At 43.3% G+C, this 15,661-nt stretch overlaps 3 protein-coding genes across 7 annotated transcripts; 2 read left to right on the forward strand and 1 right to left on the reverse strand.

Moving 5' to 3' along the window:
- Positions 1-449: 449 nt before the first annotated feature.
- LOC134285120 (uncharacterized) lies at positions 450-1,521 on the reverse strand. Its single transcript, XM_062845191.1, has one exon. It carries the CDS (start codon positions 1,394-1,396, stop codon positions 896-898), a length of 501 nt encoding a protein of 166 aa, XP_062701175.1. The 5' UTR covers positions 1,397-1,521; the 3' UTR covers positions 450-895.
- A 2,929-nt stretch (positions 1,522-4,450) lies between these two features.
- Positions 4,451-6,735, forward strand: LOC109410314 (zinc finger protein Xfin). Its single transcript, XM_019683864.3, has 3 exons — positions 4,451-4,649; positions 4,793-4,909; positions 4,978-6,735. The coding sequence occupies exons 2-3, from the start codon at positions 4,799-4,801 to the stop codon at positions 6,616-6,618; spliced, it is 1,752 nt and encodes a 583-aa protein (XP_019539409.3). The 5' UTR covers positions 4,451-4,649; positions 4,793-4,798; the 3' UTR covers positions 6,619-6,735.
- Positions 6,736-7,093: 358 nt separating this feature from the next.
- On the forward strand, positions 7,094-12,172 carry LOC134284991 (uncharacterized). 5 transcript variants are annotated; one of them, XR_009996056.1, is made up of 3 exons: positions 7,094-11,197; positions 11,276-11,354; positions 11,428-12,172. XR_009996056.1 is itself a non-coding variant. In XM_062844777.1 (3 exons), exon 3 carries the CDS (start codon positions 7,922-7,924, stop codon positions 10,937-10,939), a length of 3,018 nt encoding a protein of 1,005 aa, XP_062700761.1. In that variant the 5' UTR covers positions 7,094-7,391; positions 7,470-7,548; positions 7,622-7,921; the 3' UTR covers positions 10,940-12,167. The 5 variants fall into 5 exon arrangements, 2 of the variants coding, with proteins under 2 accessions (XP_062700761.1, XP_062700759.1); XM_062844777.1 differs by having other exon boundaries at positions 7,094-7,391; positions 7,470-7,548; positions 7,622-12,167; XR_009996055.1 differs by having other exon boundaries at positions 11,276-12,171.
- Positions 12,173-15,661: the final 3,489 nt, after the last annotated feature.

Genomic DNA, 15,661 nt, shown 5'->3' on the forward strand with positions numbered 1-15,661 from the left:
ATGAATTTGACTGAGAGCATATAGGTCCGACGACGACGGAATCATAAAAGTAATTCTTAATTCCATGAATTCTATGCATGGTTCCATCTCCCTCAACCATGATTTTATGAATTTGACTGAGAAAAATTGAGGTCCGACGACGACGGAATCATAAAAGTAATTCTTAATTCCATGAATTCTATGCATGGTTCCATCTCCCTCAACCATGATTTTATGAATTTGACTGAGAAAAATTGAGGTCCGACGACGACGGAATCATAAAAGTAATTCTTAATTCCATGAATTCTATGCATGGTTCCATCTCCCTCAACCATGATTTTATGAATTTGACTGAGAGCATATAGGTCCGACGACGACGGAATTATAAAAGTAATTCTTAATTCCATGAATTCTATGCATGGTTCCATCTCACTCAACCATGATTTTATGAATTTGACTGAGAGCATATAAGTCCGACGACGACGGAATCATAAAAGTAATTCTTAATTCCATGAATTCTATGCATGGTTCCATCTCCCTCAACCATGATTTTATGAATTTGACTGAGAAGCATATAGGTCCGACGACGACGGAATCATAAAAGTATTTTTTGATTCCATGAATTCTATGCATGGTTCTACCTCACCAAACCATAATTTTATGAATCTGGTGGTAAAGCATCAGGATCTGCATCCAGGTTTATGAAAATTATTCTTGGCTTCATGAATGCTACTCATGATCCCAGCTTATTTAATCATAGCTTCATGATTATATTTTCCATTTTTGGTCGTCGAAAGCCAAAACAATAACGGGTGCATAGCGTTATGGTGAAATCAATCATTAGATCATAAAATTTAATCATGGTGTATATTTATAACATAAAATCATAAAAATATCGGGAAATTATGAGTCATATTCATGGTCTTGGGAATGGATTTTTTTCCGTGTATCGCTCCGGAAGTCCAGCCAGCAACAGTAAAACTCCAACGAACCGTTCCGGAATTTGAAATCCTATTTCGTTTAGTTGATGGCAAGTAGATATCATTCGGTTAGCGTAACTCTCCATCGATCCGCAAGATTCCAGGTCGGTTCTTATAAGCTTGTACAGTAATCCAACTTCGCGGGTGAGTCCTGACTCTTCAAACGCGCTGGTCAACTTCTGCCAAACTTCCCGAGCTGTGGTTGCATCTCGAACATGGTAGTAGTTCTCCGGCTCCAAGAATAAAATGATTTTCCTTCTAGCCTTCTTGTCCTTCACCGGATCAACAGCTTCCAAGGTTCCATCGTCCTTCTTCTTGGGCTCGACCGCTTCCCATAAATCTTCTACTTCGAGGTACGTCTGGACAGCGAAACGCCAGGTCGTCCAGTTCTCTCTGCCAATCAGCCTCTCAATCATCGTATTTCCGCTGTCTGCCATTTGCGTAATCCTGGGTCCAAAACCTCTTGGTAATGAGTAACGCAATGAACTAAAGAAGGTCTGTATTTGACGATAGCTTCAATACGAATGAACATACTTCAAACAAATGACTTATTCTAAATTATATCTGGACTACTATGATCGTCTGAACTAATAACTTTCGCCCTTATTTAAACTCAATCTAGAAATGTATCATAGGATTAGAATCTTCTTTTGCATTTGAACGCATCGAACAAATCTTCTAATATAGTTTCAAGCTGTAGTATATCGAGTATATTTAAGTGCTACAATAATGGTGAAGCACGCTGTAATGCTACTTTTGTACCTCATCACCCACTAAATGCAACTACATTAGTGGTCTAATAACACTAGCGCGCTGGGCACGGTTCCTTCATGCCGCTTATAGTACTGCCACATATAATGCCAAGTCTGCTAAACCCAGTTATCTGGCCAGTGGGGCATGGGAGCCTAAGCTTCAATCATTAATGCAATTAAATATTACTCGATTTACGACATGATTGATCCAAATGTTAGATAACTGTTCGATCTGTGTTCTTGAAATGTAGCCCTGAATTCAGCATACAATATACAAGCTCCTAGTCCAAATGCATAAAGATAGTTCAAATTCACTATTTTCAGATTTTGTAAAGCAATCAGTAACAAAAATAAAAAGCAGAAGCAGATCAAACCATTCCAAAATGTTCACAATCGTTTGTAAAATAAAACTATTCCAAAACATTAGAATTTTCTGTTTCACAATAGAAAACAATGCCCAAACCATTGGATAGGACAAAACAGTATGTTCCGTAATCACAATTGAAAGCAATTCCAAAACAATAGAATCTAATGTGTAATAAAGTCACTGCTCAAAGAACAATATAAAAACATAAGAATCTTCTGTATCACAATAGAAAACAATTCCCAAACCATTGAATCAAATGTAGAATCAGTAATAAAATTATTACTCAAACAATTCGAAAACATAAGAATCTTCTGTATCACAATAGAAAACGATACCCAAACAATTGAATTCAATGTAAACACAGTACAAACAGTATGTTCTGTTTCACAATAGAAAACAATTCCAAAACAATTGAATCAAATGTGGAACCATAAATAAAATCACTACCCAAAACAATACGTTTACCGTGCAATTCAAACTGTTTGAAACAATTTGAAAACATAAGAATCTTCTGTTTCACAATAGAAAACCATCCCCAAAACATTGAATCTAATGTAAAACCACAGTTCAAAACAGACAGTTCTTGGCATATTTAACAGTTCAAAACAATACAAATACATAAAAATCTACTGTAGATTTGATTCCCCGTATATGTATTAACAACATTTCATTTACATTAGAATCTTATGTTTTGCGAAAAAACTTGTATGAAAAAAAGTCCTTTTTTGTATTGTTACGATACTTAACAACCTATACAATTCAATGTGAAATGCTCATTCACATTTAATTCTATTGTTAGAAACATTTGATTCTATTGTTTTTCTACCGTTATTTTAACATTGAATTCTATTGTGAGAGTATGGTTTTCAATGGTACTGTTACGTTACATTAGAATCCTATGTTTTTCTATTGTATTTTTTATCCGGGTACATATTTATGTTGTTTTGCACCGCGGAAATCCCCCGATAATTACTTTCGGATCGTCCCTACACGCAAAAACGGCTACGCTCAAAAATGTGTTCGGCCTGCACATTTTTAGTAAACACCCATGCCGCACATGACTGTGTTGGAAACACACATTTTTTTTAAAATTGCTCGTACGCTCACATTAGGATGTATTTTGCAATAATTTCGCCATGGCAACCACACTGGGTGTTTTTTGTGCGTTCTGAGTTTCTTTTTGTAGTTCCACAACCGTCACTATATGGAAACCTTTTTTTTCGTCTATTAGTTTCTTTTTAAGCTGTCTCTGTGTAGTCCATAACCATACTCTGTTAATGATACTCTGTTCGAATAACGTCATGTGAAGTAGTTTTAAGAACCACCTCTGTAGCTTTCCCAGGCGAACCCCTCTGGCTCGTCCTGTTTTTCACGACCCGGGATGAACCTGCCTACGGCAGAAAATCCCAGAATAAAAAAAGAAAAAAAAAAAAAAAAAAAAAAAAAACCACACTGGGTTTATAAACCACCTTCAAATACCGAAAAATATTGATATTTTGCAAAAATGTGAGCGTACGAGCAATTTAAAAAAATGTGTGTTTCCAACACAGTCCTTGTGCGGCATGGGCGTTACTCAAAAATGAGAGCTTTTATTTTAGAGAGTACATTGGGGATTAAAACGCGCACGATAACGATTAAAACTACATTTAATACGACACGTTAAAGGTGCAAAACGAATCACATTGCGGGACGTAAACAAACTGATACAAACTATGTACAAACAATATTGCTGACTGCACCCCAAATTGGACTGACACAATAGTGTGCACACGCCTTCAAAGTGTGATTACAGCGCAGGGATACGTCGGATCGAATTGAGGTCTTCGGTGCACTTATTCCTTGTAAATGGAGGAATAAGTGCCCCGAAGACATCGAGATGAATCGAGGTAAATGTGCACTTTTATCACACTTTTTAGGCGTACCATAAAAAGTGTGATAGTCCAATTTGGGATGTAGTCTACAATACAACGATAACCACATTAAAAGCATTCATTGATGCGCATCTCCAGCATCACACAGTGACAGCTATGCTGCCGAGTGCGAGCCCAGCGGCGTGCGCAGTAGGGAACGTTCAAAAATTACGTCCAACATTTGGGGGAGGGGGGGGGGGGTCTAGAAAAAGTGTGACATCAGTACGTGTATTGGGTATAGGGAAATTGCGTTACAGAGGGGGGAGGGGGGGGTCTAGAAATCCCGAAAAACGATGGACGTAATTCTTGAATCTTCCCGTACCGGTTGGTACGGCGCGATAGGGTTGTCCTCAACATGTTGCAACGAGTGAACGAACGCTGTATTTTGATGCCCCTTTAGAAATTTTACATGTTTTCAAAACTTGGCATCACTGTTCTTGCTTGTTTGCAAAATAATTTTGACAGTTCTGTACTGGCCTGGCCTGCGGGTGGTTGGATTTCTTTCGACTCATGTCTGCAGACATTAGTGGATTTTTTTTTTTATAATTTTAAGTGCAAAAACTATTACATACCACTAACAATCGCGATCATTTTGAAAAGTGTACAGTTCTCTGAACAAGTGATAGTTTTTAAGTACATAGGTTGATTCAAGACTAAACAGGTAAGTGTAGTTCTAATCTCTCACGATATTTGTATACAGTTCGCATAGTTTGTTGTTCTTTATCATAGGGTAAGGTTACCAAAATACGTATCCTACGTTTTTCCATAGTTTTTCAGTGAAATCGATGTAATTTTCTGTTACAGATAGCTATGTCGGATTGCCTAACGTGCAACAAGTCCACCCTGGACGGTGGTCTAGTGGTCGTGATAGGTACCAATACGGAGGTCCAGCATGCACTGTGCAAGCACTTTTGGTTCGGCGTAAGTACTAATTTAATAATAGTGGCCCACCGTCGTATGTGAACTTCCAGACACCAATTTCTTCGCAGGATGATCAATATCTCCAGGGTGTGCTTTGCTTTCCATGTTGGCACAAGATTCAAACTTTCCATCGATTCTATTGCGAAGTGAGAAAGCTTCATGCTCGCCCTCTGTGCTATCAAGCGTCGATAGGATTGAAACAGGAAAGCCATCCGGTTGAATTCGTGTTTGAGGTTCCCGCTGAACAGGCAGGCGACAGCACAGTGGACAATTTTGTACTTGAAGTTCCCGCGGAACAAGTAGGCGATAACACAGTGGTTGAAAACGACGAGATATATTCGATGAAATATAAAAATCCTCAAGTTGATGTTATCCCGGATCCTTCGGAGCAGCCAAACGAATATATAGATGGTAGACATGTGGATGAAAAGGAGGCCGATGAGCCACGACCTTCAAAAAAGAGGGGCAAAAAGCGTCCAAGATTGCGTAAAAATGAAAAGGATGCGGTTCAGGAGTACGTGTCCCGTAACCTGACCTTGAACTGCGATACCTGTTCGGAACAGAGCGAAACATTCGAACTTTTACAGAGGCATTCAATGATGGAACATGCGAAGCACGCGACCATGGTGTGCTGCAATGCCAAGTTCTCCGATGTCAGTCGATTCGTCGATCACATCCAATATCACCTGGATCCGGATCTGTTCCGATGCGACTATTGCTTCCAGCAATGCATCAGTCGGTATGCGCTTAATAAGCACATTCGAACGGATCATATCACGAACAGAGATAGTCCCATGAGTGCGTCCGAGGAAATCGAGCTCAGCGTAATGAGGACGGAAGATGTGGACGAAGGACCAAGTGGTATGCTGAAAAGTGATGCTTCAGAAAATATGAGCACGTCCGAGGATGAAACTGATGAAGACGAAGAAGACGAACACGACGATGAAAGCGAGTCAAAAATCAGTAAACATTTGAAACTTACGCCGGAGGAAAAAGCCCAAGTCCAGATATTTGTGAAGAAGAACCGAAAACTGGATTGCGACATGTGCTCGGAGCGATTCACGCGATTCAGCGACTTGCAGAACCACTCCATAGATAAACACAATGAGCGCGAAACGGGACTATGTTGCAACCGCAAGTTCCGGGACTACACACTATTCGTTGCTCACATACTACTCCATCTAAATCCGGAGCGGTTCAAGTGTACAAAATGTCCTAGAATAAGCCCCAGCTGGATAGCGCTGTTAAGACACAAGCAAAGGACGCATTCGCCAGGGGGCAGAGGGGACAAAAGAAAGTATCCCTGTCACATATGTGAACGAACATTCAACTCGAAACAGGCTGCTATGCAACACGTTGAACGCCACACAGAACAAACTACACAGGAGGACGACGCCATTGACAAGATAATCGCTGAATATTACAAGCTCAAATGTGATACGTGCCAGAAACAGTTTGGTTCGTTCCAAGCCTTACATAAGCACACGACGACCGAGCATCGGAAACGGGCGCTAGTGTGCTGCTGTAAGAAAAAAATGCGCAAACGTTCGGAACTCTTCGATCACTACCATTATCATCAGGATCCGAACAGGTTCAAGTGCAAAGTGTGCAACAAAACGTGGCACCACTCGGCAGCGTTGGGACACCACATGAAGTATAAACACCATGCCGAGTGGAAGAAAATGAACAGTGCGAAGGGATCCTCCTGAGCACAAGTTGTAAGCAGGAGTAAGAATGTTGAGCAAGACGAAGTTTTCGGGAGACGAAGGTACTAAATGTGGATCAAACTCAAGAAAAATATAAAAGGTTTTTGTTAGAAACTTTCAGATTTTTCAATCGAAGTTATGAAGACTCCTCTAAATCTGGATTCAAATTATCTCCTAGATCCACAAGCTTGGTATCGCTCCCCATCGCCGGAAAGACTTGTCCGTCATGATAGACTTCGGCACCTTCAGCTACACGGGCTCTATTGCTGCCGTGGTTGCGATGAGTTTAACATCAGGTATCAGTATCAGTACACTGAGGATACTGTTCGTATGATTTTCATAGTTTGCATCTTATGAATCAGGAATTTTTATTTTTTTCATCATTTCATAGTTCTCGTATGCTTTTCATACATTGAAAAGCGAAATCCATAAGACTTGTCGTATGAAAATCATAAGATGTGTTATGAAACACCATTGCTGTTGCGACGCCGCACATTTTGAACCGGTCTAAAATATGAACCCGTCTAACCACAACATAACTGCAGCATGACAGTTCTCGCGCGGTAGTAGTGGTAGGTGAAATAAGAGGGAAAGTAGATGAATGAGGTGCAAGTAGAATTCGATAAAAACAACGGAATTTCGCCATCGTAAAAGTAGGAAAAGAAAATCAGTTTAGAGTTATTAAAGTTATTTAAAATTTATTTCGGTAACCAAATTACACTAATTGGTGCTTCCGTAAGTTGTGGGAGTGCGGTGTAAACTGATATACAAAGTCCGTAAGTTGAAACCTGTAGAGAAAAAAGGTAAATTATTAGTGAAACTTAGCAAATACTTACCTGGATTTCTCCCACTAGCTGTGCAAATACCGGTGCTTGGTACGCCCCGAAACAGGGGAAAATAACCAGAAAAGCTGCCGTGCCAGTGGATTATATCGTAAGTAGACGCAAGAATAGAAGTTTTCTTATGTGTAATGTATAATTGAAAATATTTGTGATTACAAAAATAGCATCCGCGCAACATACCGATTAGGGTAACGGCCCCAATTATAGTCCAACCAGAGAATTGAGAAAAGAAGTCGTGGCAAGGAAACCATTTAATTGTAAGTTGTTAGTAATTTTAGTCTGTGTTGTGAATTGTGTTTATTGAATTTGTTAATAAATTTCAGTTTAAGCGTTGCTTCAAAAAACCTGAGCCGCTATAAAAATCTGGTTTCCCTCTCGGGAACATTCTTAAAAATTAAATGACACCCGCGAAGTAACTTCCGCGAAGTGATAGTGTCAAGTGAGAAGTTCGGACCTGCCAAAAGATGACTTCCGATGCTGAGTCCACCCACAACCAAACCGTCATGGATCTGACGGCAACTCAATGTACGATTTGTGGACTATCTACGAGCGACGAGGTGATGGTCTGCTGTGACGGATGTTCTAAATGCTTCCATATATGTTGCGTGGACATCGATGAGGACAATCTGCCGAAGAAGTGGTACTGCCAAAGCAAGGCCTGCCAGAAGAAGGCCCAGGAGTACCGGCAGAAGCAGAAGGACGCCAAGAAGCAGCCTCGCACCCGGAAAAACGACAACGAGTCGGACATATCCAGCGTCAGCTCTCGTCTAGCTGCGTCTAGCGTGGAAGCAAAAGGCCGAGCGTTAGAAGAGAAGCAGAAGCAGCAGTATGAAGAGCTGGAGGTGGAGATGCTGCTGCGGAAGAAAGAAATGGCGATGCAGCGCGCATTCGAGCAGCGAAAGATGGAGTTGGAGCTACAGATGCGTGCTGAAGAAGAAGTGAAGCAAAGGGCATGGCAAGCGGAGATGCTCCAAAAGAAGAAGGAGCAGCTTCAGCGGCTGAAGGCGAACAGGAAGTCGTCCTTCGAGATGCAAATGGCGGCCATGGATGAGGAGTTAGCTGAACTTTCGGGTCGAAAGTCGAAGCCGGCGCCGAAAGTAGTCACGGACGTTTCGCGAGCGATTCCTTCCGGCAAAATCAACCCGAACGTGTTGAAGCTGAGCAAGGAGAAGGAGAGAAAGCAAACGCGAGGCTACGACAGCACCGACGAAGAAGACGAGGACGAGTATTCTGACGATTCGGATCTGCAGAGTCAGAGTTCGGTCTCGTCGATGGATCGCAAGACAAAACGGAAGATGCGCAATAAAGTGGGAAGTCTCAGCCAAAACGGGCTGGGGCAGCAGCAGACCGGACCGACGAAGGCACAGCTGGCTGCGAGGATGGGGTTAACCTACAAACTCCCAAAATTCTCCGGCAAACCAGCACAGTGGCCATTGTTCTACGCGGCCTACAAAGTGTCCAACGATGTCTGCGGCTACATGAACCACGAGAACTTGATGCGACTTCAGGAAGCCCTGGAAGGCGACGCTCTCGAGCTGGTGTCCGGGCAGTTGCTTCTTCCCGAATCCATCCCGCAAGTAATCGAGAAGCTGCGCCGGCACTTCGGCCGCCCGGAACAACTGCTTCAATGCCTGCTGGACAAGGTGAACCGGCTGGAACCCCCGAGGCCGGACAATCTGAGGAGTTTTGTTCCATTCGGAAACACGGTGGAGCAACTCTGCGGCCATCTAGAGGCAGCGGATCTACGGCAACACCTCGTCAACCCGCTGCTGATAAAGTCGCTGGTCGCCAAGCTGCCGGATCGGGAAAAGCGTGAGTGGGTCCATTACCGGCGAGGTCGAGGGGAAACAACGTTGCGGACGCTGACGGATTTCCTGATGGACATCGTGGCAGACGCCTGCGAAGCTAACGTTGACGTGGACTTCGTGGAGTTCAATTCACCGCCGTCGTCCGAAGCAGATTCCCAATCCGAAGAGGAGGGTTCGGATGAGGCTGGACCCAACCCGCTCATGCATCCGGTCGAAAATACGGTCGGGCTAAGTGCACACATCCGGACAAACTGCACGGTATTGTTCCGGATCGTTCCGGTGCAGCTGCACTACGGTGGAAAAACGGTGTCAGTGCTGGCGTTCCTGGACGAAGGTGCTTCCGTCACGCTGGTGGAGAAAAAGCTCGCCGACCGCCTGGGCGCGGTCGGAGTACAAGAGCGATTGACCATCCAGTGGACGGGAAACATGTCGAGAGAGGAGGATTCCCGAAGAATGAGTCTTTGGGCGTCGGGAACAGGCGCTGCAGCCGGCGGCAAAATGCTGTTACACACAGTGCACACGGTAGACAAACTGATGCTGCCACATCAAAGGTTGGATTCTGAGGAGTTTGCAGCACAGTACGAGCACATGCGAGGACTGCCCATTGAATCGTACGACGGACAGCCGCAGTTGCTGATTGGGGTAAACAATATCCACGCGTTTGCACCGATGGAGGCAAAGGTGGGTACGCCAGTGGAACCGATTGCTGTTCGAACCAAACTAGGATGGACGGTCTATGGGCCGCGACAGCAAACCCCAGCGGCGGCCGACAACTATCTCGGTTACCACCGGCAGGTAACAAACGAGGATCTGCCGCCCGAGAGTCATTATGCGTCGAAAGAATCGGTGGTGACAATTTCACGGGGCACCGTGGAGAAGAAATGGGCCCAGCGAATAAGAGAGCGAACCGCCCAACTCGTCGGCGATCGCTGCGAAGACGAATCGCTGTCGAAGACCCGGAGACAAGAAATTAAAACGTGTCGTCATCCGGACAGCTCCGGAAAAATCGCCACGAACATGGCGGTTCTCATCCCGAACGCAAGAAGACAGGCTGAACAACAAAATAGGCGGGTTCGAAATCCGAAACGGGATGATCAACTCGCTGGAAGCCTTGCGGAGCCTAGAAGAGGCGAAACCGACGACACCGACGCATTTGATGGCGAAGGAGAGAGTCCTGGGAGCGGTCAGGGATCCAAGTGGGGATCGGCGTTTTCGACTCGCTTTTCGACGAGGCACCGCGGCGAGTTGTTGCCGCAGTTGTACGAGGAAAAGTGGTCGTCGAGAAAGCTCGTCGCAAGTGTCGCAAAACCGGAGGAAGTCAAGAACGGTCGGCGAAAGGAGAAGCTTGGGGTGATGCGTGCGCTCGATGAGGGGCGCAAGTTGTTGGGCAAGATCCTACCAACGACACTAGCGGAAACGGCTGGCAATGGTTCGACGATTCTTCGTGGTCGACGGGAAATCCCGACAGTCTTGCAGATGAAGCTTCATCGCTGCGGTCATCAAGGTCTCAGAAGGACGAGCTCGACAGACAAACGTGAGGACGAAGATGGTAAGGCGCAGAGACGGGACTTGGTAAAGCTTGCGTCGTTAAGAGGTAATGTAAATCCGAAAATGCCGGATGTTACGGGCTGGGGTGTTGCGACGCCGCACATTTTGAACCGGTCTAAAATATGAACCCGTCTAACCACAACATAACTGCAGCATGACAGTTCTCGCGCGGTAGTAGTGGTAGGTGAAATAAGAGGGAAAGTAGATGAATGAGGTGCAAGTAGAATTCGATAAAAACAACGGAATTTCGCCATCGTAAAAGTAGGAAAAGAAAATCAGTTTAGAGTTATTAAAGTTATTTAAAATTTATTTCGGTAACCAAATTACACTAATTGGTGCTTCCGTAAGTTGTGGGAGTGCGGTGTAAACTGATATACAAAGTCCGTAAGTTGAAACCTGTAGAGAAAAAAGGTAAATTATTAGTGAAACTTAGCAAATACTTACCTGGATTTCTCCCACTAGCTGTGCAAATACCGGTGCTTGGTACGCCCCGAAACAGGGGAAAATAACCAGAAAAGCTGCCGTGCCAGTGGATTATATCGTAAGTAGACGCAAGAATAGAAGTTTTCTTATGTGTAATGTATAATTGAAAATATTTGTGATTACAAAAATAGCATCCGCGCAACATACCGATTAGGGTAACGGCCCCAATTATAGTCCAACCAGAGAATTGAGAAAAGAAGTCGTGGCAAGGAAACCATTTAATTGTAAGTTGTTAGTAATTTTAGTCTGTGTTGTGAATTGTGTTTATTGAATTTGTTAATAAATTTCAGTTTAAGCGTTGCTTCAAAAAACCTGAGCCGCTATAAAAATCTGGTTTCCCTCTCGGGAACAATTGCTAAAAAACAACAAAACCTTTTATTGGCTTCTAACCACTGCTACTTCCGAAGCGTCGATGGGCGAATGAGTAAAGCACGCACTCGCTAACCTTGACGTTCCTGGTTCGATTCCAGGTTGCGATTTTTTTAATTTGTGCAAAATATTTCATAAAAGTAAGTATGATATTCATACGAAATAATTTCAGATTTTATACGTTATCGGTATGGTTTTCATACGTGTCTGTTATGAAATTTATACAGTAACAGTATGACAATAATAGTTGGCGCTTGGAATCCAAAATCATAGTTCGTAACTATGATTTTCGCAAGAAATTCTTGTGGCAAAAAATCATAGTTGATTCGTATGATTTTCGGAGTTGCAGTATCCTCAGTGTAGGTCGGCTCCAGAGGCACGTTCTCCTCCATTTGGGAAATTTGTGCCATCGCCATGAACACGAGCCTATTCATCATTTACCTGACGGAGAAGGGAAGGGAAAAGGATATGACAGGGGAAATGACAGGGGAAATGACAGGTAAGGGAATAGGATCGTCATGATGATGATGATGATGATGATTGGAGTGTACCCACCATCAGCGCAAGGATTACCTATGTCTGCAGAATCACTCCGGGAGGGAATGATCTACCTGATGGTTTGTTGTAGCAGGGTGAGTTAAAATTCCTGAATTCCTTCGGTAGTCAACATAAAGTTGCTATCTCATGACAAAAGACTGGCTACTCCACGAACTTAGGTCCGGGCATCAGTTCATTTAACTCCCTTAGGCTACCCCTCCCGTGTATGTGTGTGAATCCCACAATAAAAACATGGAAGTTATACAATGTAATAAAACCGAAATAATGAAAGGTAAAATTAGATGGATCTCACCAAATGAATCTCCTGTGCAGGATCTGCTGTCTGCATCCATGACATCTTGTTCCTCTTGTCTAGATCTCGCGTCACCATCGGGGCGTAGATTGGGCAATCAAAACTCCATAACGACCTTATCACACAGAACATATTTTCCCCTTAAAAACACACAGCCATATGTTATGATCCAGATCACGATGCTCTTTGTATCTTAAATGTCACAACTTAATCAGAAACACTAACTAAATCTCGATATTTAGCATCAATGGAACGACCAGAAAATTTTTATGGGATCTTAACACTGTTTCGCATTTTCTTCATATAGTTCTATTGCTGTTACAACAACATATGCCAGCATATCGGATTTTTTATTTTTTTACACTTTTTTTTCTAACTCTAACCCCTACTGTAAATGTTCGTTCGTAACAACTTTCAGGTAACAATACAACCACCAATTTCCAAGCATCGGAGAAAAAACACATGCGAAGACATAATTCTTATTGTTTTATGCATTTACGCGAAGTCCACTTTACAGAACCGACTTTTTCGTACACGTAACGAAATAGAAAATCATGCTCCGTGCACACCTTGTGTGCTGCTTGGGCCGTCTATTATCTTTCACTATAATTTCCTTTCCCCTAATGTTACAACACGAAAACTTTATTCGGTTCAGTTTTCCAATATTTGAAAAAAAAAATCCTACGTGAAAATTGACAGCGTTGAAAACTTGCGACCGCTCACAATCACAGGTCACTACGATCTGAGGGAATAGGATCGTCATACACGCAAAAGCATACCACAATGGATTCACATAGCGTCCTGAAAAAGACACTGTAATAACGCATAAAGCGTAAAGAGAACCTATAGCTCTTTACCACAGCGGGTCAAGAACAACAGAACGTCCTGAAGATTCAGGTTTCTGAAGGCAGATTCACTTAATAAGTGTTTTCCGAGAACTCGGAAACGCAATTGCACAAAAACTGGACAGTTACATATCAAATGATACGAAGTTCCATAATCGGATTCACAGCTATCACATGCAAATGAATCAGCTTGCTGAATATTCGCCATGTGATAACTGAGTCGGCAGTGGCCAGTCAATGCTTTGACCAGCATACTGCACTTCTGCTTTGACAGATTTGTTAGATACTTTGTCACCCCTAGAGATGGCTCAGTACAATACAATTTTGTTTGACGACATGACTCCAAACTATTCCAGTATTGTTTGTGCTGAGTGGCAGCCCAGGTGTCAATCTGAAGCTTTACCCAACACTTCGGCTCAGGGCCAATGAAGTCATGTGATGCTCCAGTGCGAGCTAACTCATCAGCCAATTCATTTCCAGCGATGGAAGAATGGCCAGGTACCCATACAAGGTGAACAGCGTTTGCTGAATTCAGCTACTCGATTTGAGTTCGACAAGCGATAACTATCATCGACCTGGAGTTGGCCGAAGCAAGTGCTTTAATAGCAGCCTGGTTATCTGAACAGAAGTACATATATTACTTTGCCCATTACGTGCTGCTGAACTGCTGATTGCACTCCGCACATAAGAGCAAAGATTTCGGCCTGAAAAACGGTGCAGTGTCTACCAAGTGACTAAGACTGATACATCCTTAGCTCACGAGAATAAACACCAGCACCTGCTCGACCTTCGAGAAGGGAGCCATCAGTGTAACATACGTTGCCGTCTGAAATACTTCTCTCCAGATAACCAGATGTCCACTGTTCCCGGGAAGGGAATTTCGTGGAAAATGTCCTATATGGAAAATTACAAGCAATTGTAAGATCACTTGGAGCAAGGACAACTTTGTCCCAATTCACCAAAAGTGGAAACAACGAGGTGTGTGTTGAACTGCGGTTCACGGGAGTTTCCTCTAGTAAACCGAGTACCCATAGACGGTAAGTGCAAGAAAGTGCTTCTTGTTTGAGAAGAATGTGTAGTGGGGCAAAGTCAAAGAGAACTTCGAGCGCTGCCGTAGGAGTTGAAGAGAACGCTCCAGACATCGCCATTAAGCACATCCTTTGGAGATGGCCTAATTTTGATTGGACCGTTCTCATTTCGCCCTTTTGCCAGCACACAAGACATCCATAAGCCAATATTGGACGAACCACAGTTGTGTAGATCCATTTGATATACTTGGGTTTTAGACCCCAAGTTGTACCAAAGGTTCGCCGGCATTGCCCGAAGGCCATACAAGCTTTCTTGATTCTGAACTCAATGTGAGGTGTCCAGGAAAGCTTGGAATCAAGAACGACTCCAACGTACTTTACCTGATCAGTCACATCGATTTCAGAATCAAAGAGGCATAAAGGTCGAACACCATTACGGTTTCGTTTTTCCGTGAAAAGAACAATAGATGTTTTACTCGGATTTACCGAAAGGCCATATTAGCGATACCAACCCTCAACTACCTGAAGAGCGTTTTGTATCAGGTCAAAAAGGGTGCCGATGCACATACCGACTAACAATGTTAGGTAGTCGTCGACAAAACCATAAGTAGGAAAACCGCTATTATTGAGTTGCCTCAATAGCGTATCTGTTACGAGATTCCACAAAAGTGGTGTCAAGACTCCCCCTTGAGGGCATCCACAAACACTCAATTTCCTAATCGCCGCTTGACGCAATGTCGCGAAGAGATGTCAGTTTTTGAGCATTTGGTGAATCCAATTGGAAATCATTGGAGGGAGATATACCATGACCCCGTGCGGCTTCCAATATGGCATCGAAAGGCACGTTGTCAAAGGCACCCTCGATATCTAAGAAAACACCCAAGCAGGATTGCTTTTGAGCGAATGCCTTCTCGATATCGTAAACAACCTTGTGTAAAAGAGTCACAGTGGACTTACCAGATTGGTAGGCATGTTGGTTCACATGAAGAGGCACGTTGGCCAGATGAACATCACGGATGTGATGATCCACAATGCGTTCTAAGCATTTCAGAAGAAAAGAGTTCAAACTGATAGGTCTGAAACTCTTTGCTTCTTCATACGACGCACGACCCACTTTCGGAATAAACTTTACAGTAATATTCCGCCAGGATTTGGGAATATACCCTGTAGCAAAACTGCAAACAAGTAGTTGTTTCAAAACATGTTTGTAATGATCAAATCCCTTCTGAAGCAAAATAGGATAAATCCCATCTGTCCCAGGAGATTTAAAAGG

This window comes from Aedes albopictus, chromosome 1 (genome assembly GCF_035046485.1).
Source record: "Aedes albopictus strain Foshan chromosome 1, AalbF5, whole genome shotgun sequence".
In the NCBI taxonomy this organism is placed as follows: domain Eukaryota; kingdom Metazoa; phylum Arthropoda; class Insecta; order Diptera; family Culicidae; genus Aedes; species Aedes albopictus.

Excerpts from the sequence above, each read along its gene's own strand:
- LOC109410314 (XM_019683864.3), top strand. The coding sequence starts at position 4,799 with ATGTCGGATTGCCTAACGTGCAACAAGTCCACCCTGGACGGTGGTCTA. Across the intron at positions 4,910-4,977 it reads GCAAGCACTTTTGGTTCGGC|GATGATCAATATCTCCAGGG; the intron begins GTAAGTACTAAT and ends ATTTCTTCGCAG.
- LOC134285120 (XM_062845191.1), bottom strand. The coding sequence starts at position 1,396 with ATGGCAGACAGCGGAAATACGATGATTGAGAGGCTGATTGGCAGAGAG.
- LOC134284991 (XM_062844775.1), top strand. The coding sequence starts at position 7,922 with ATGACTTCCGATGCTGAGTCCACCCACAACCAAACCGTCATGGATCTG.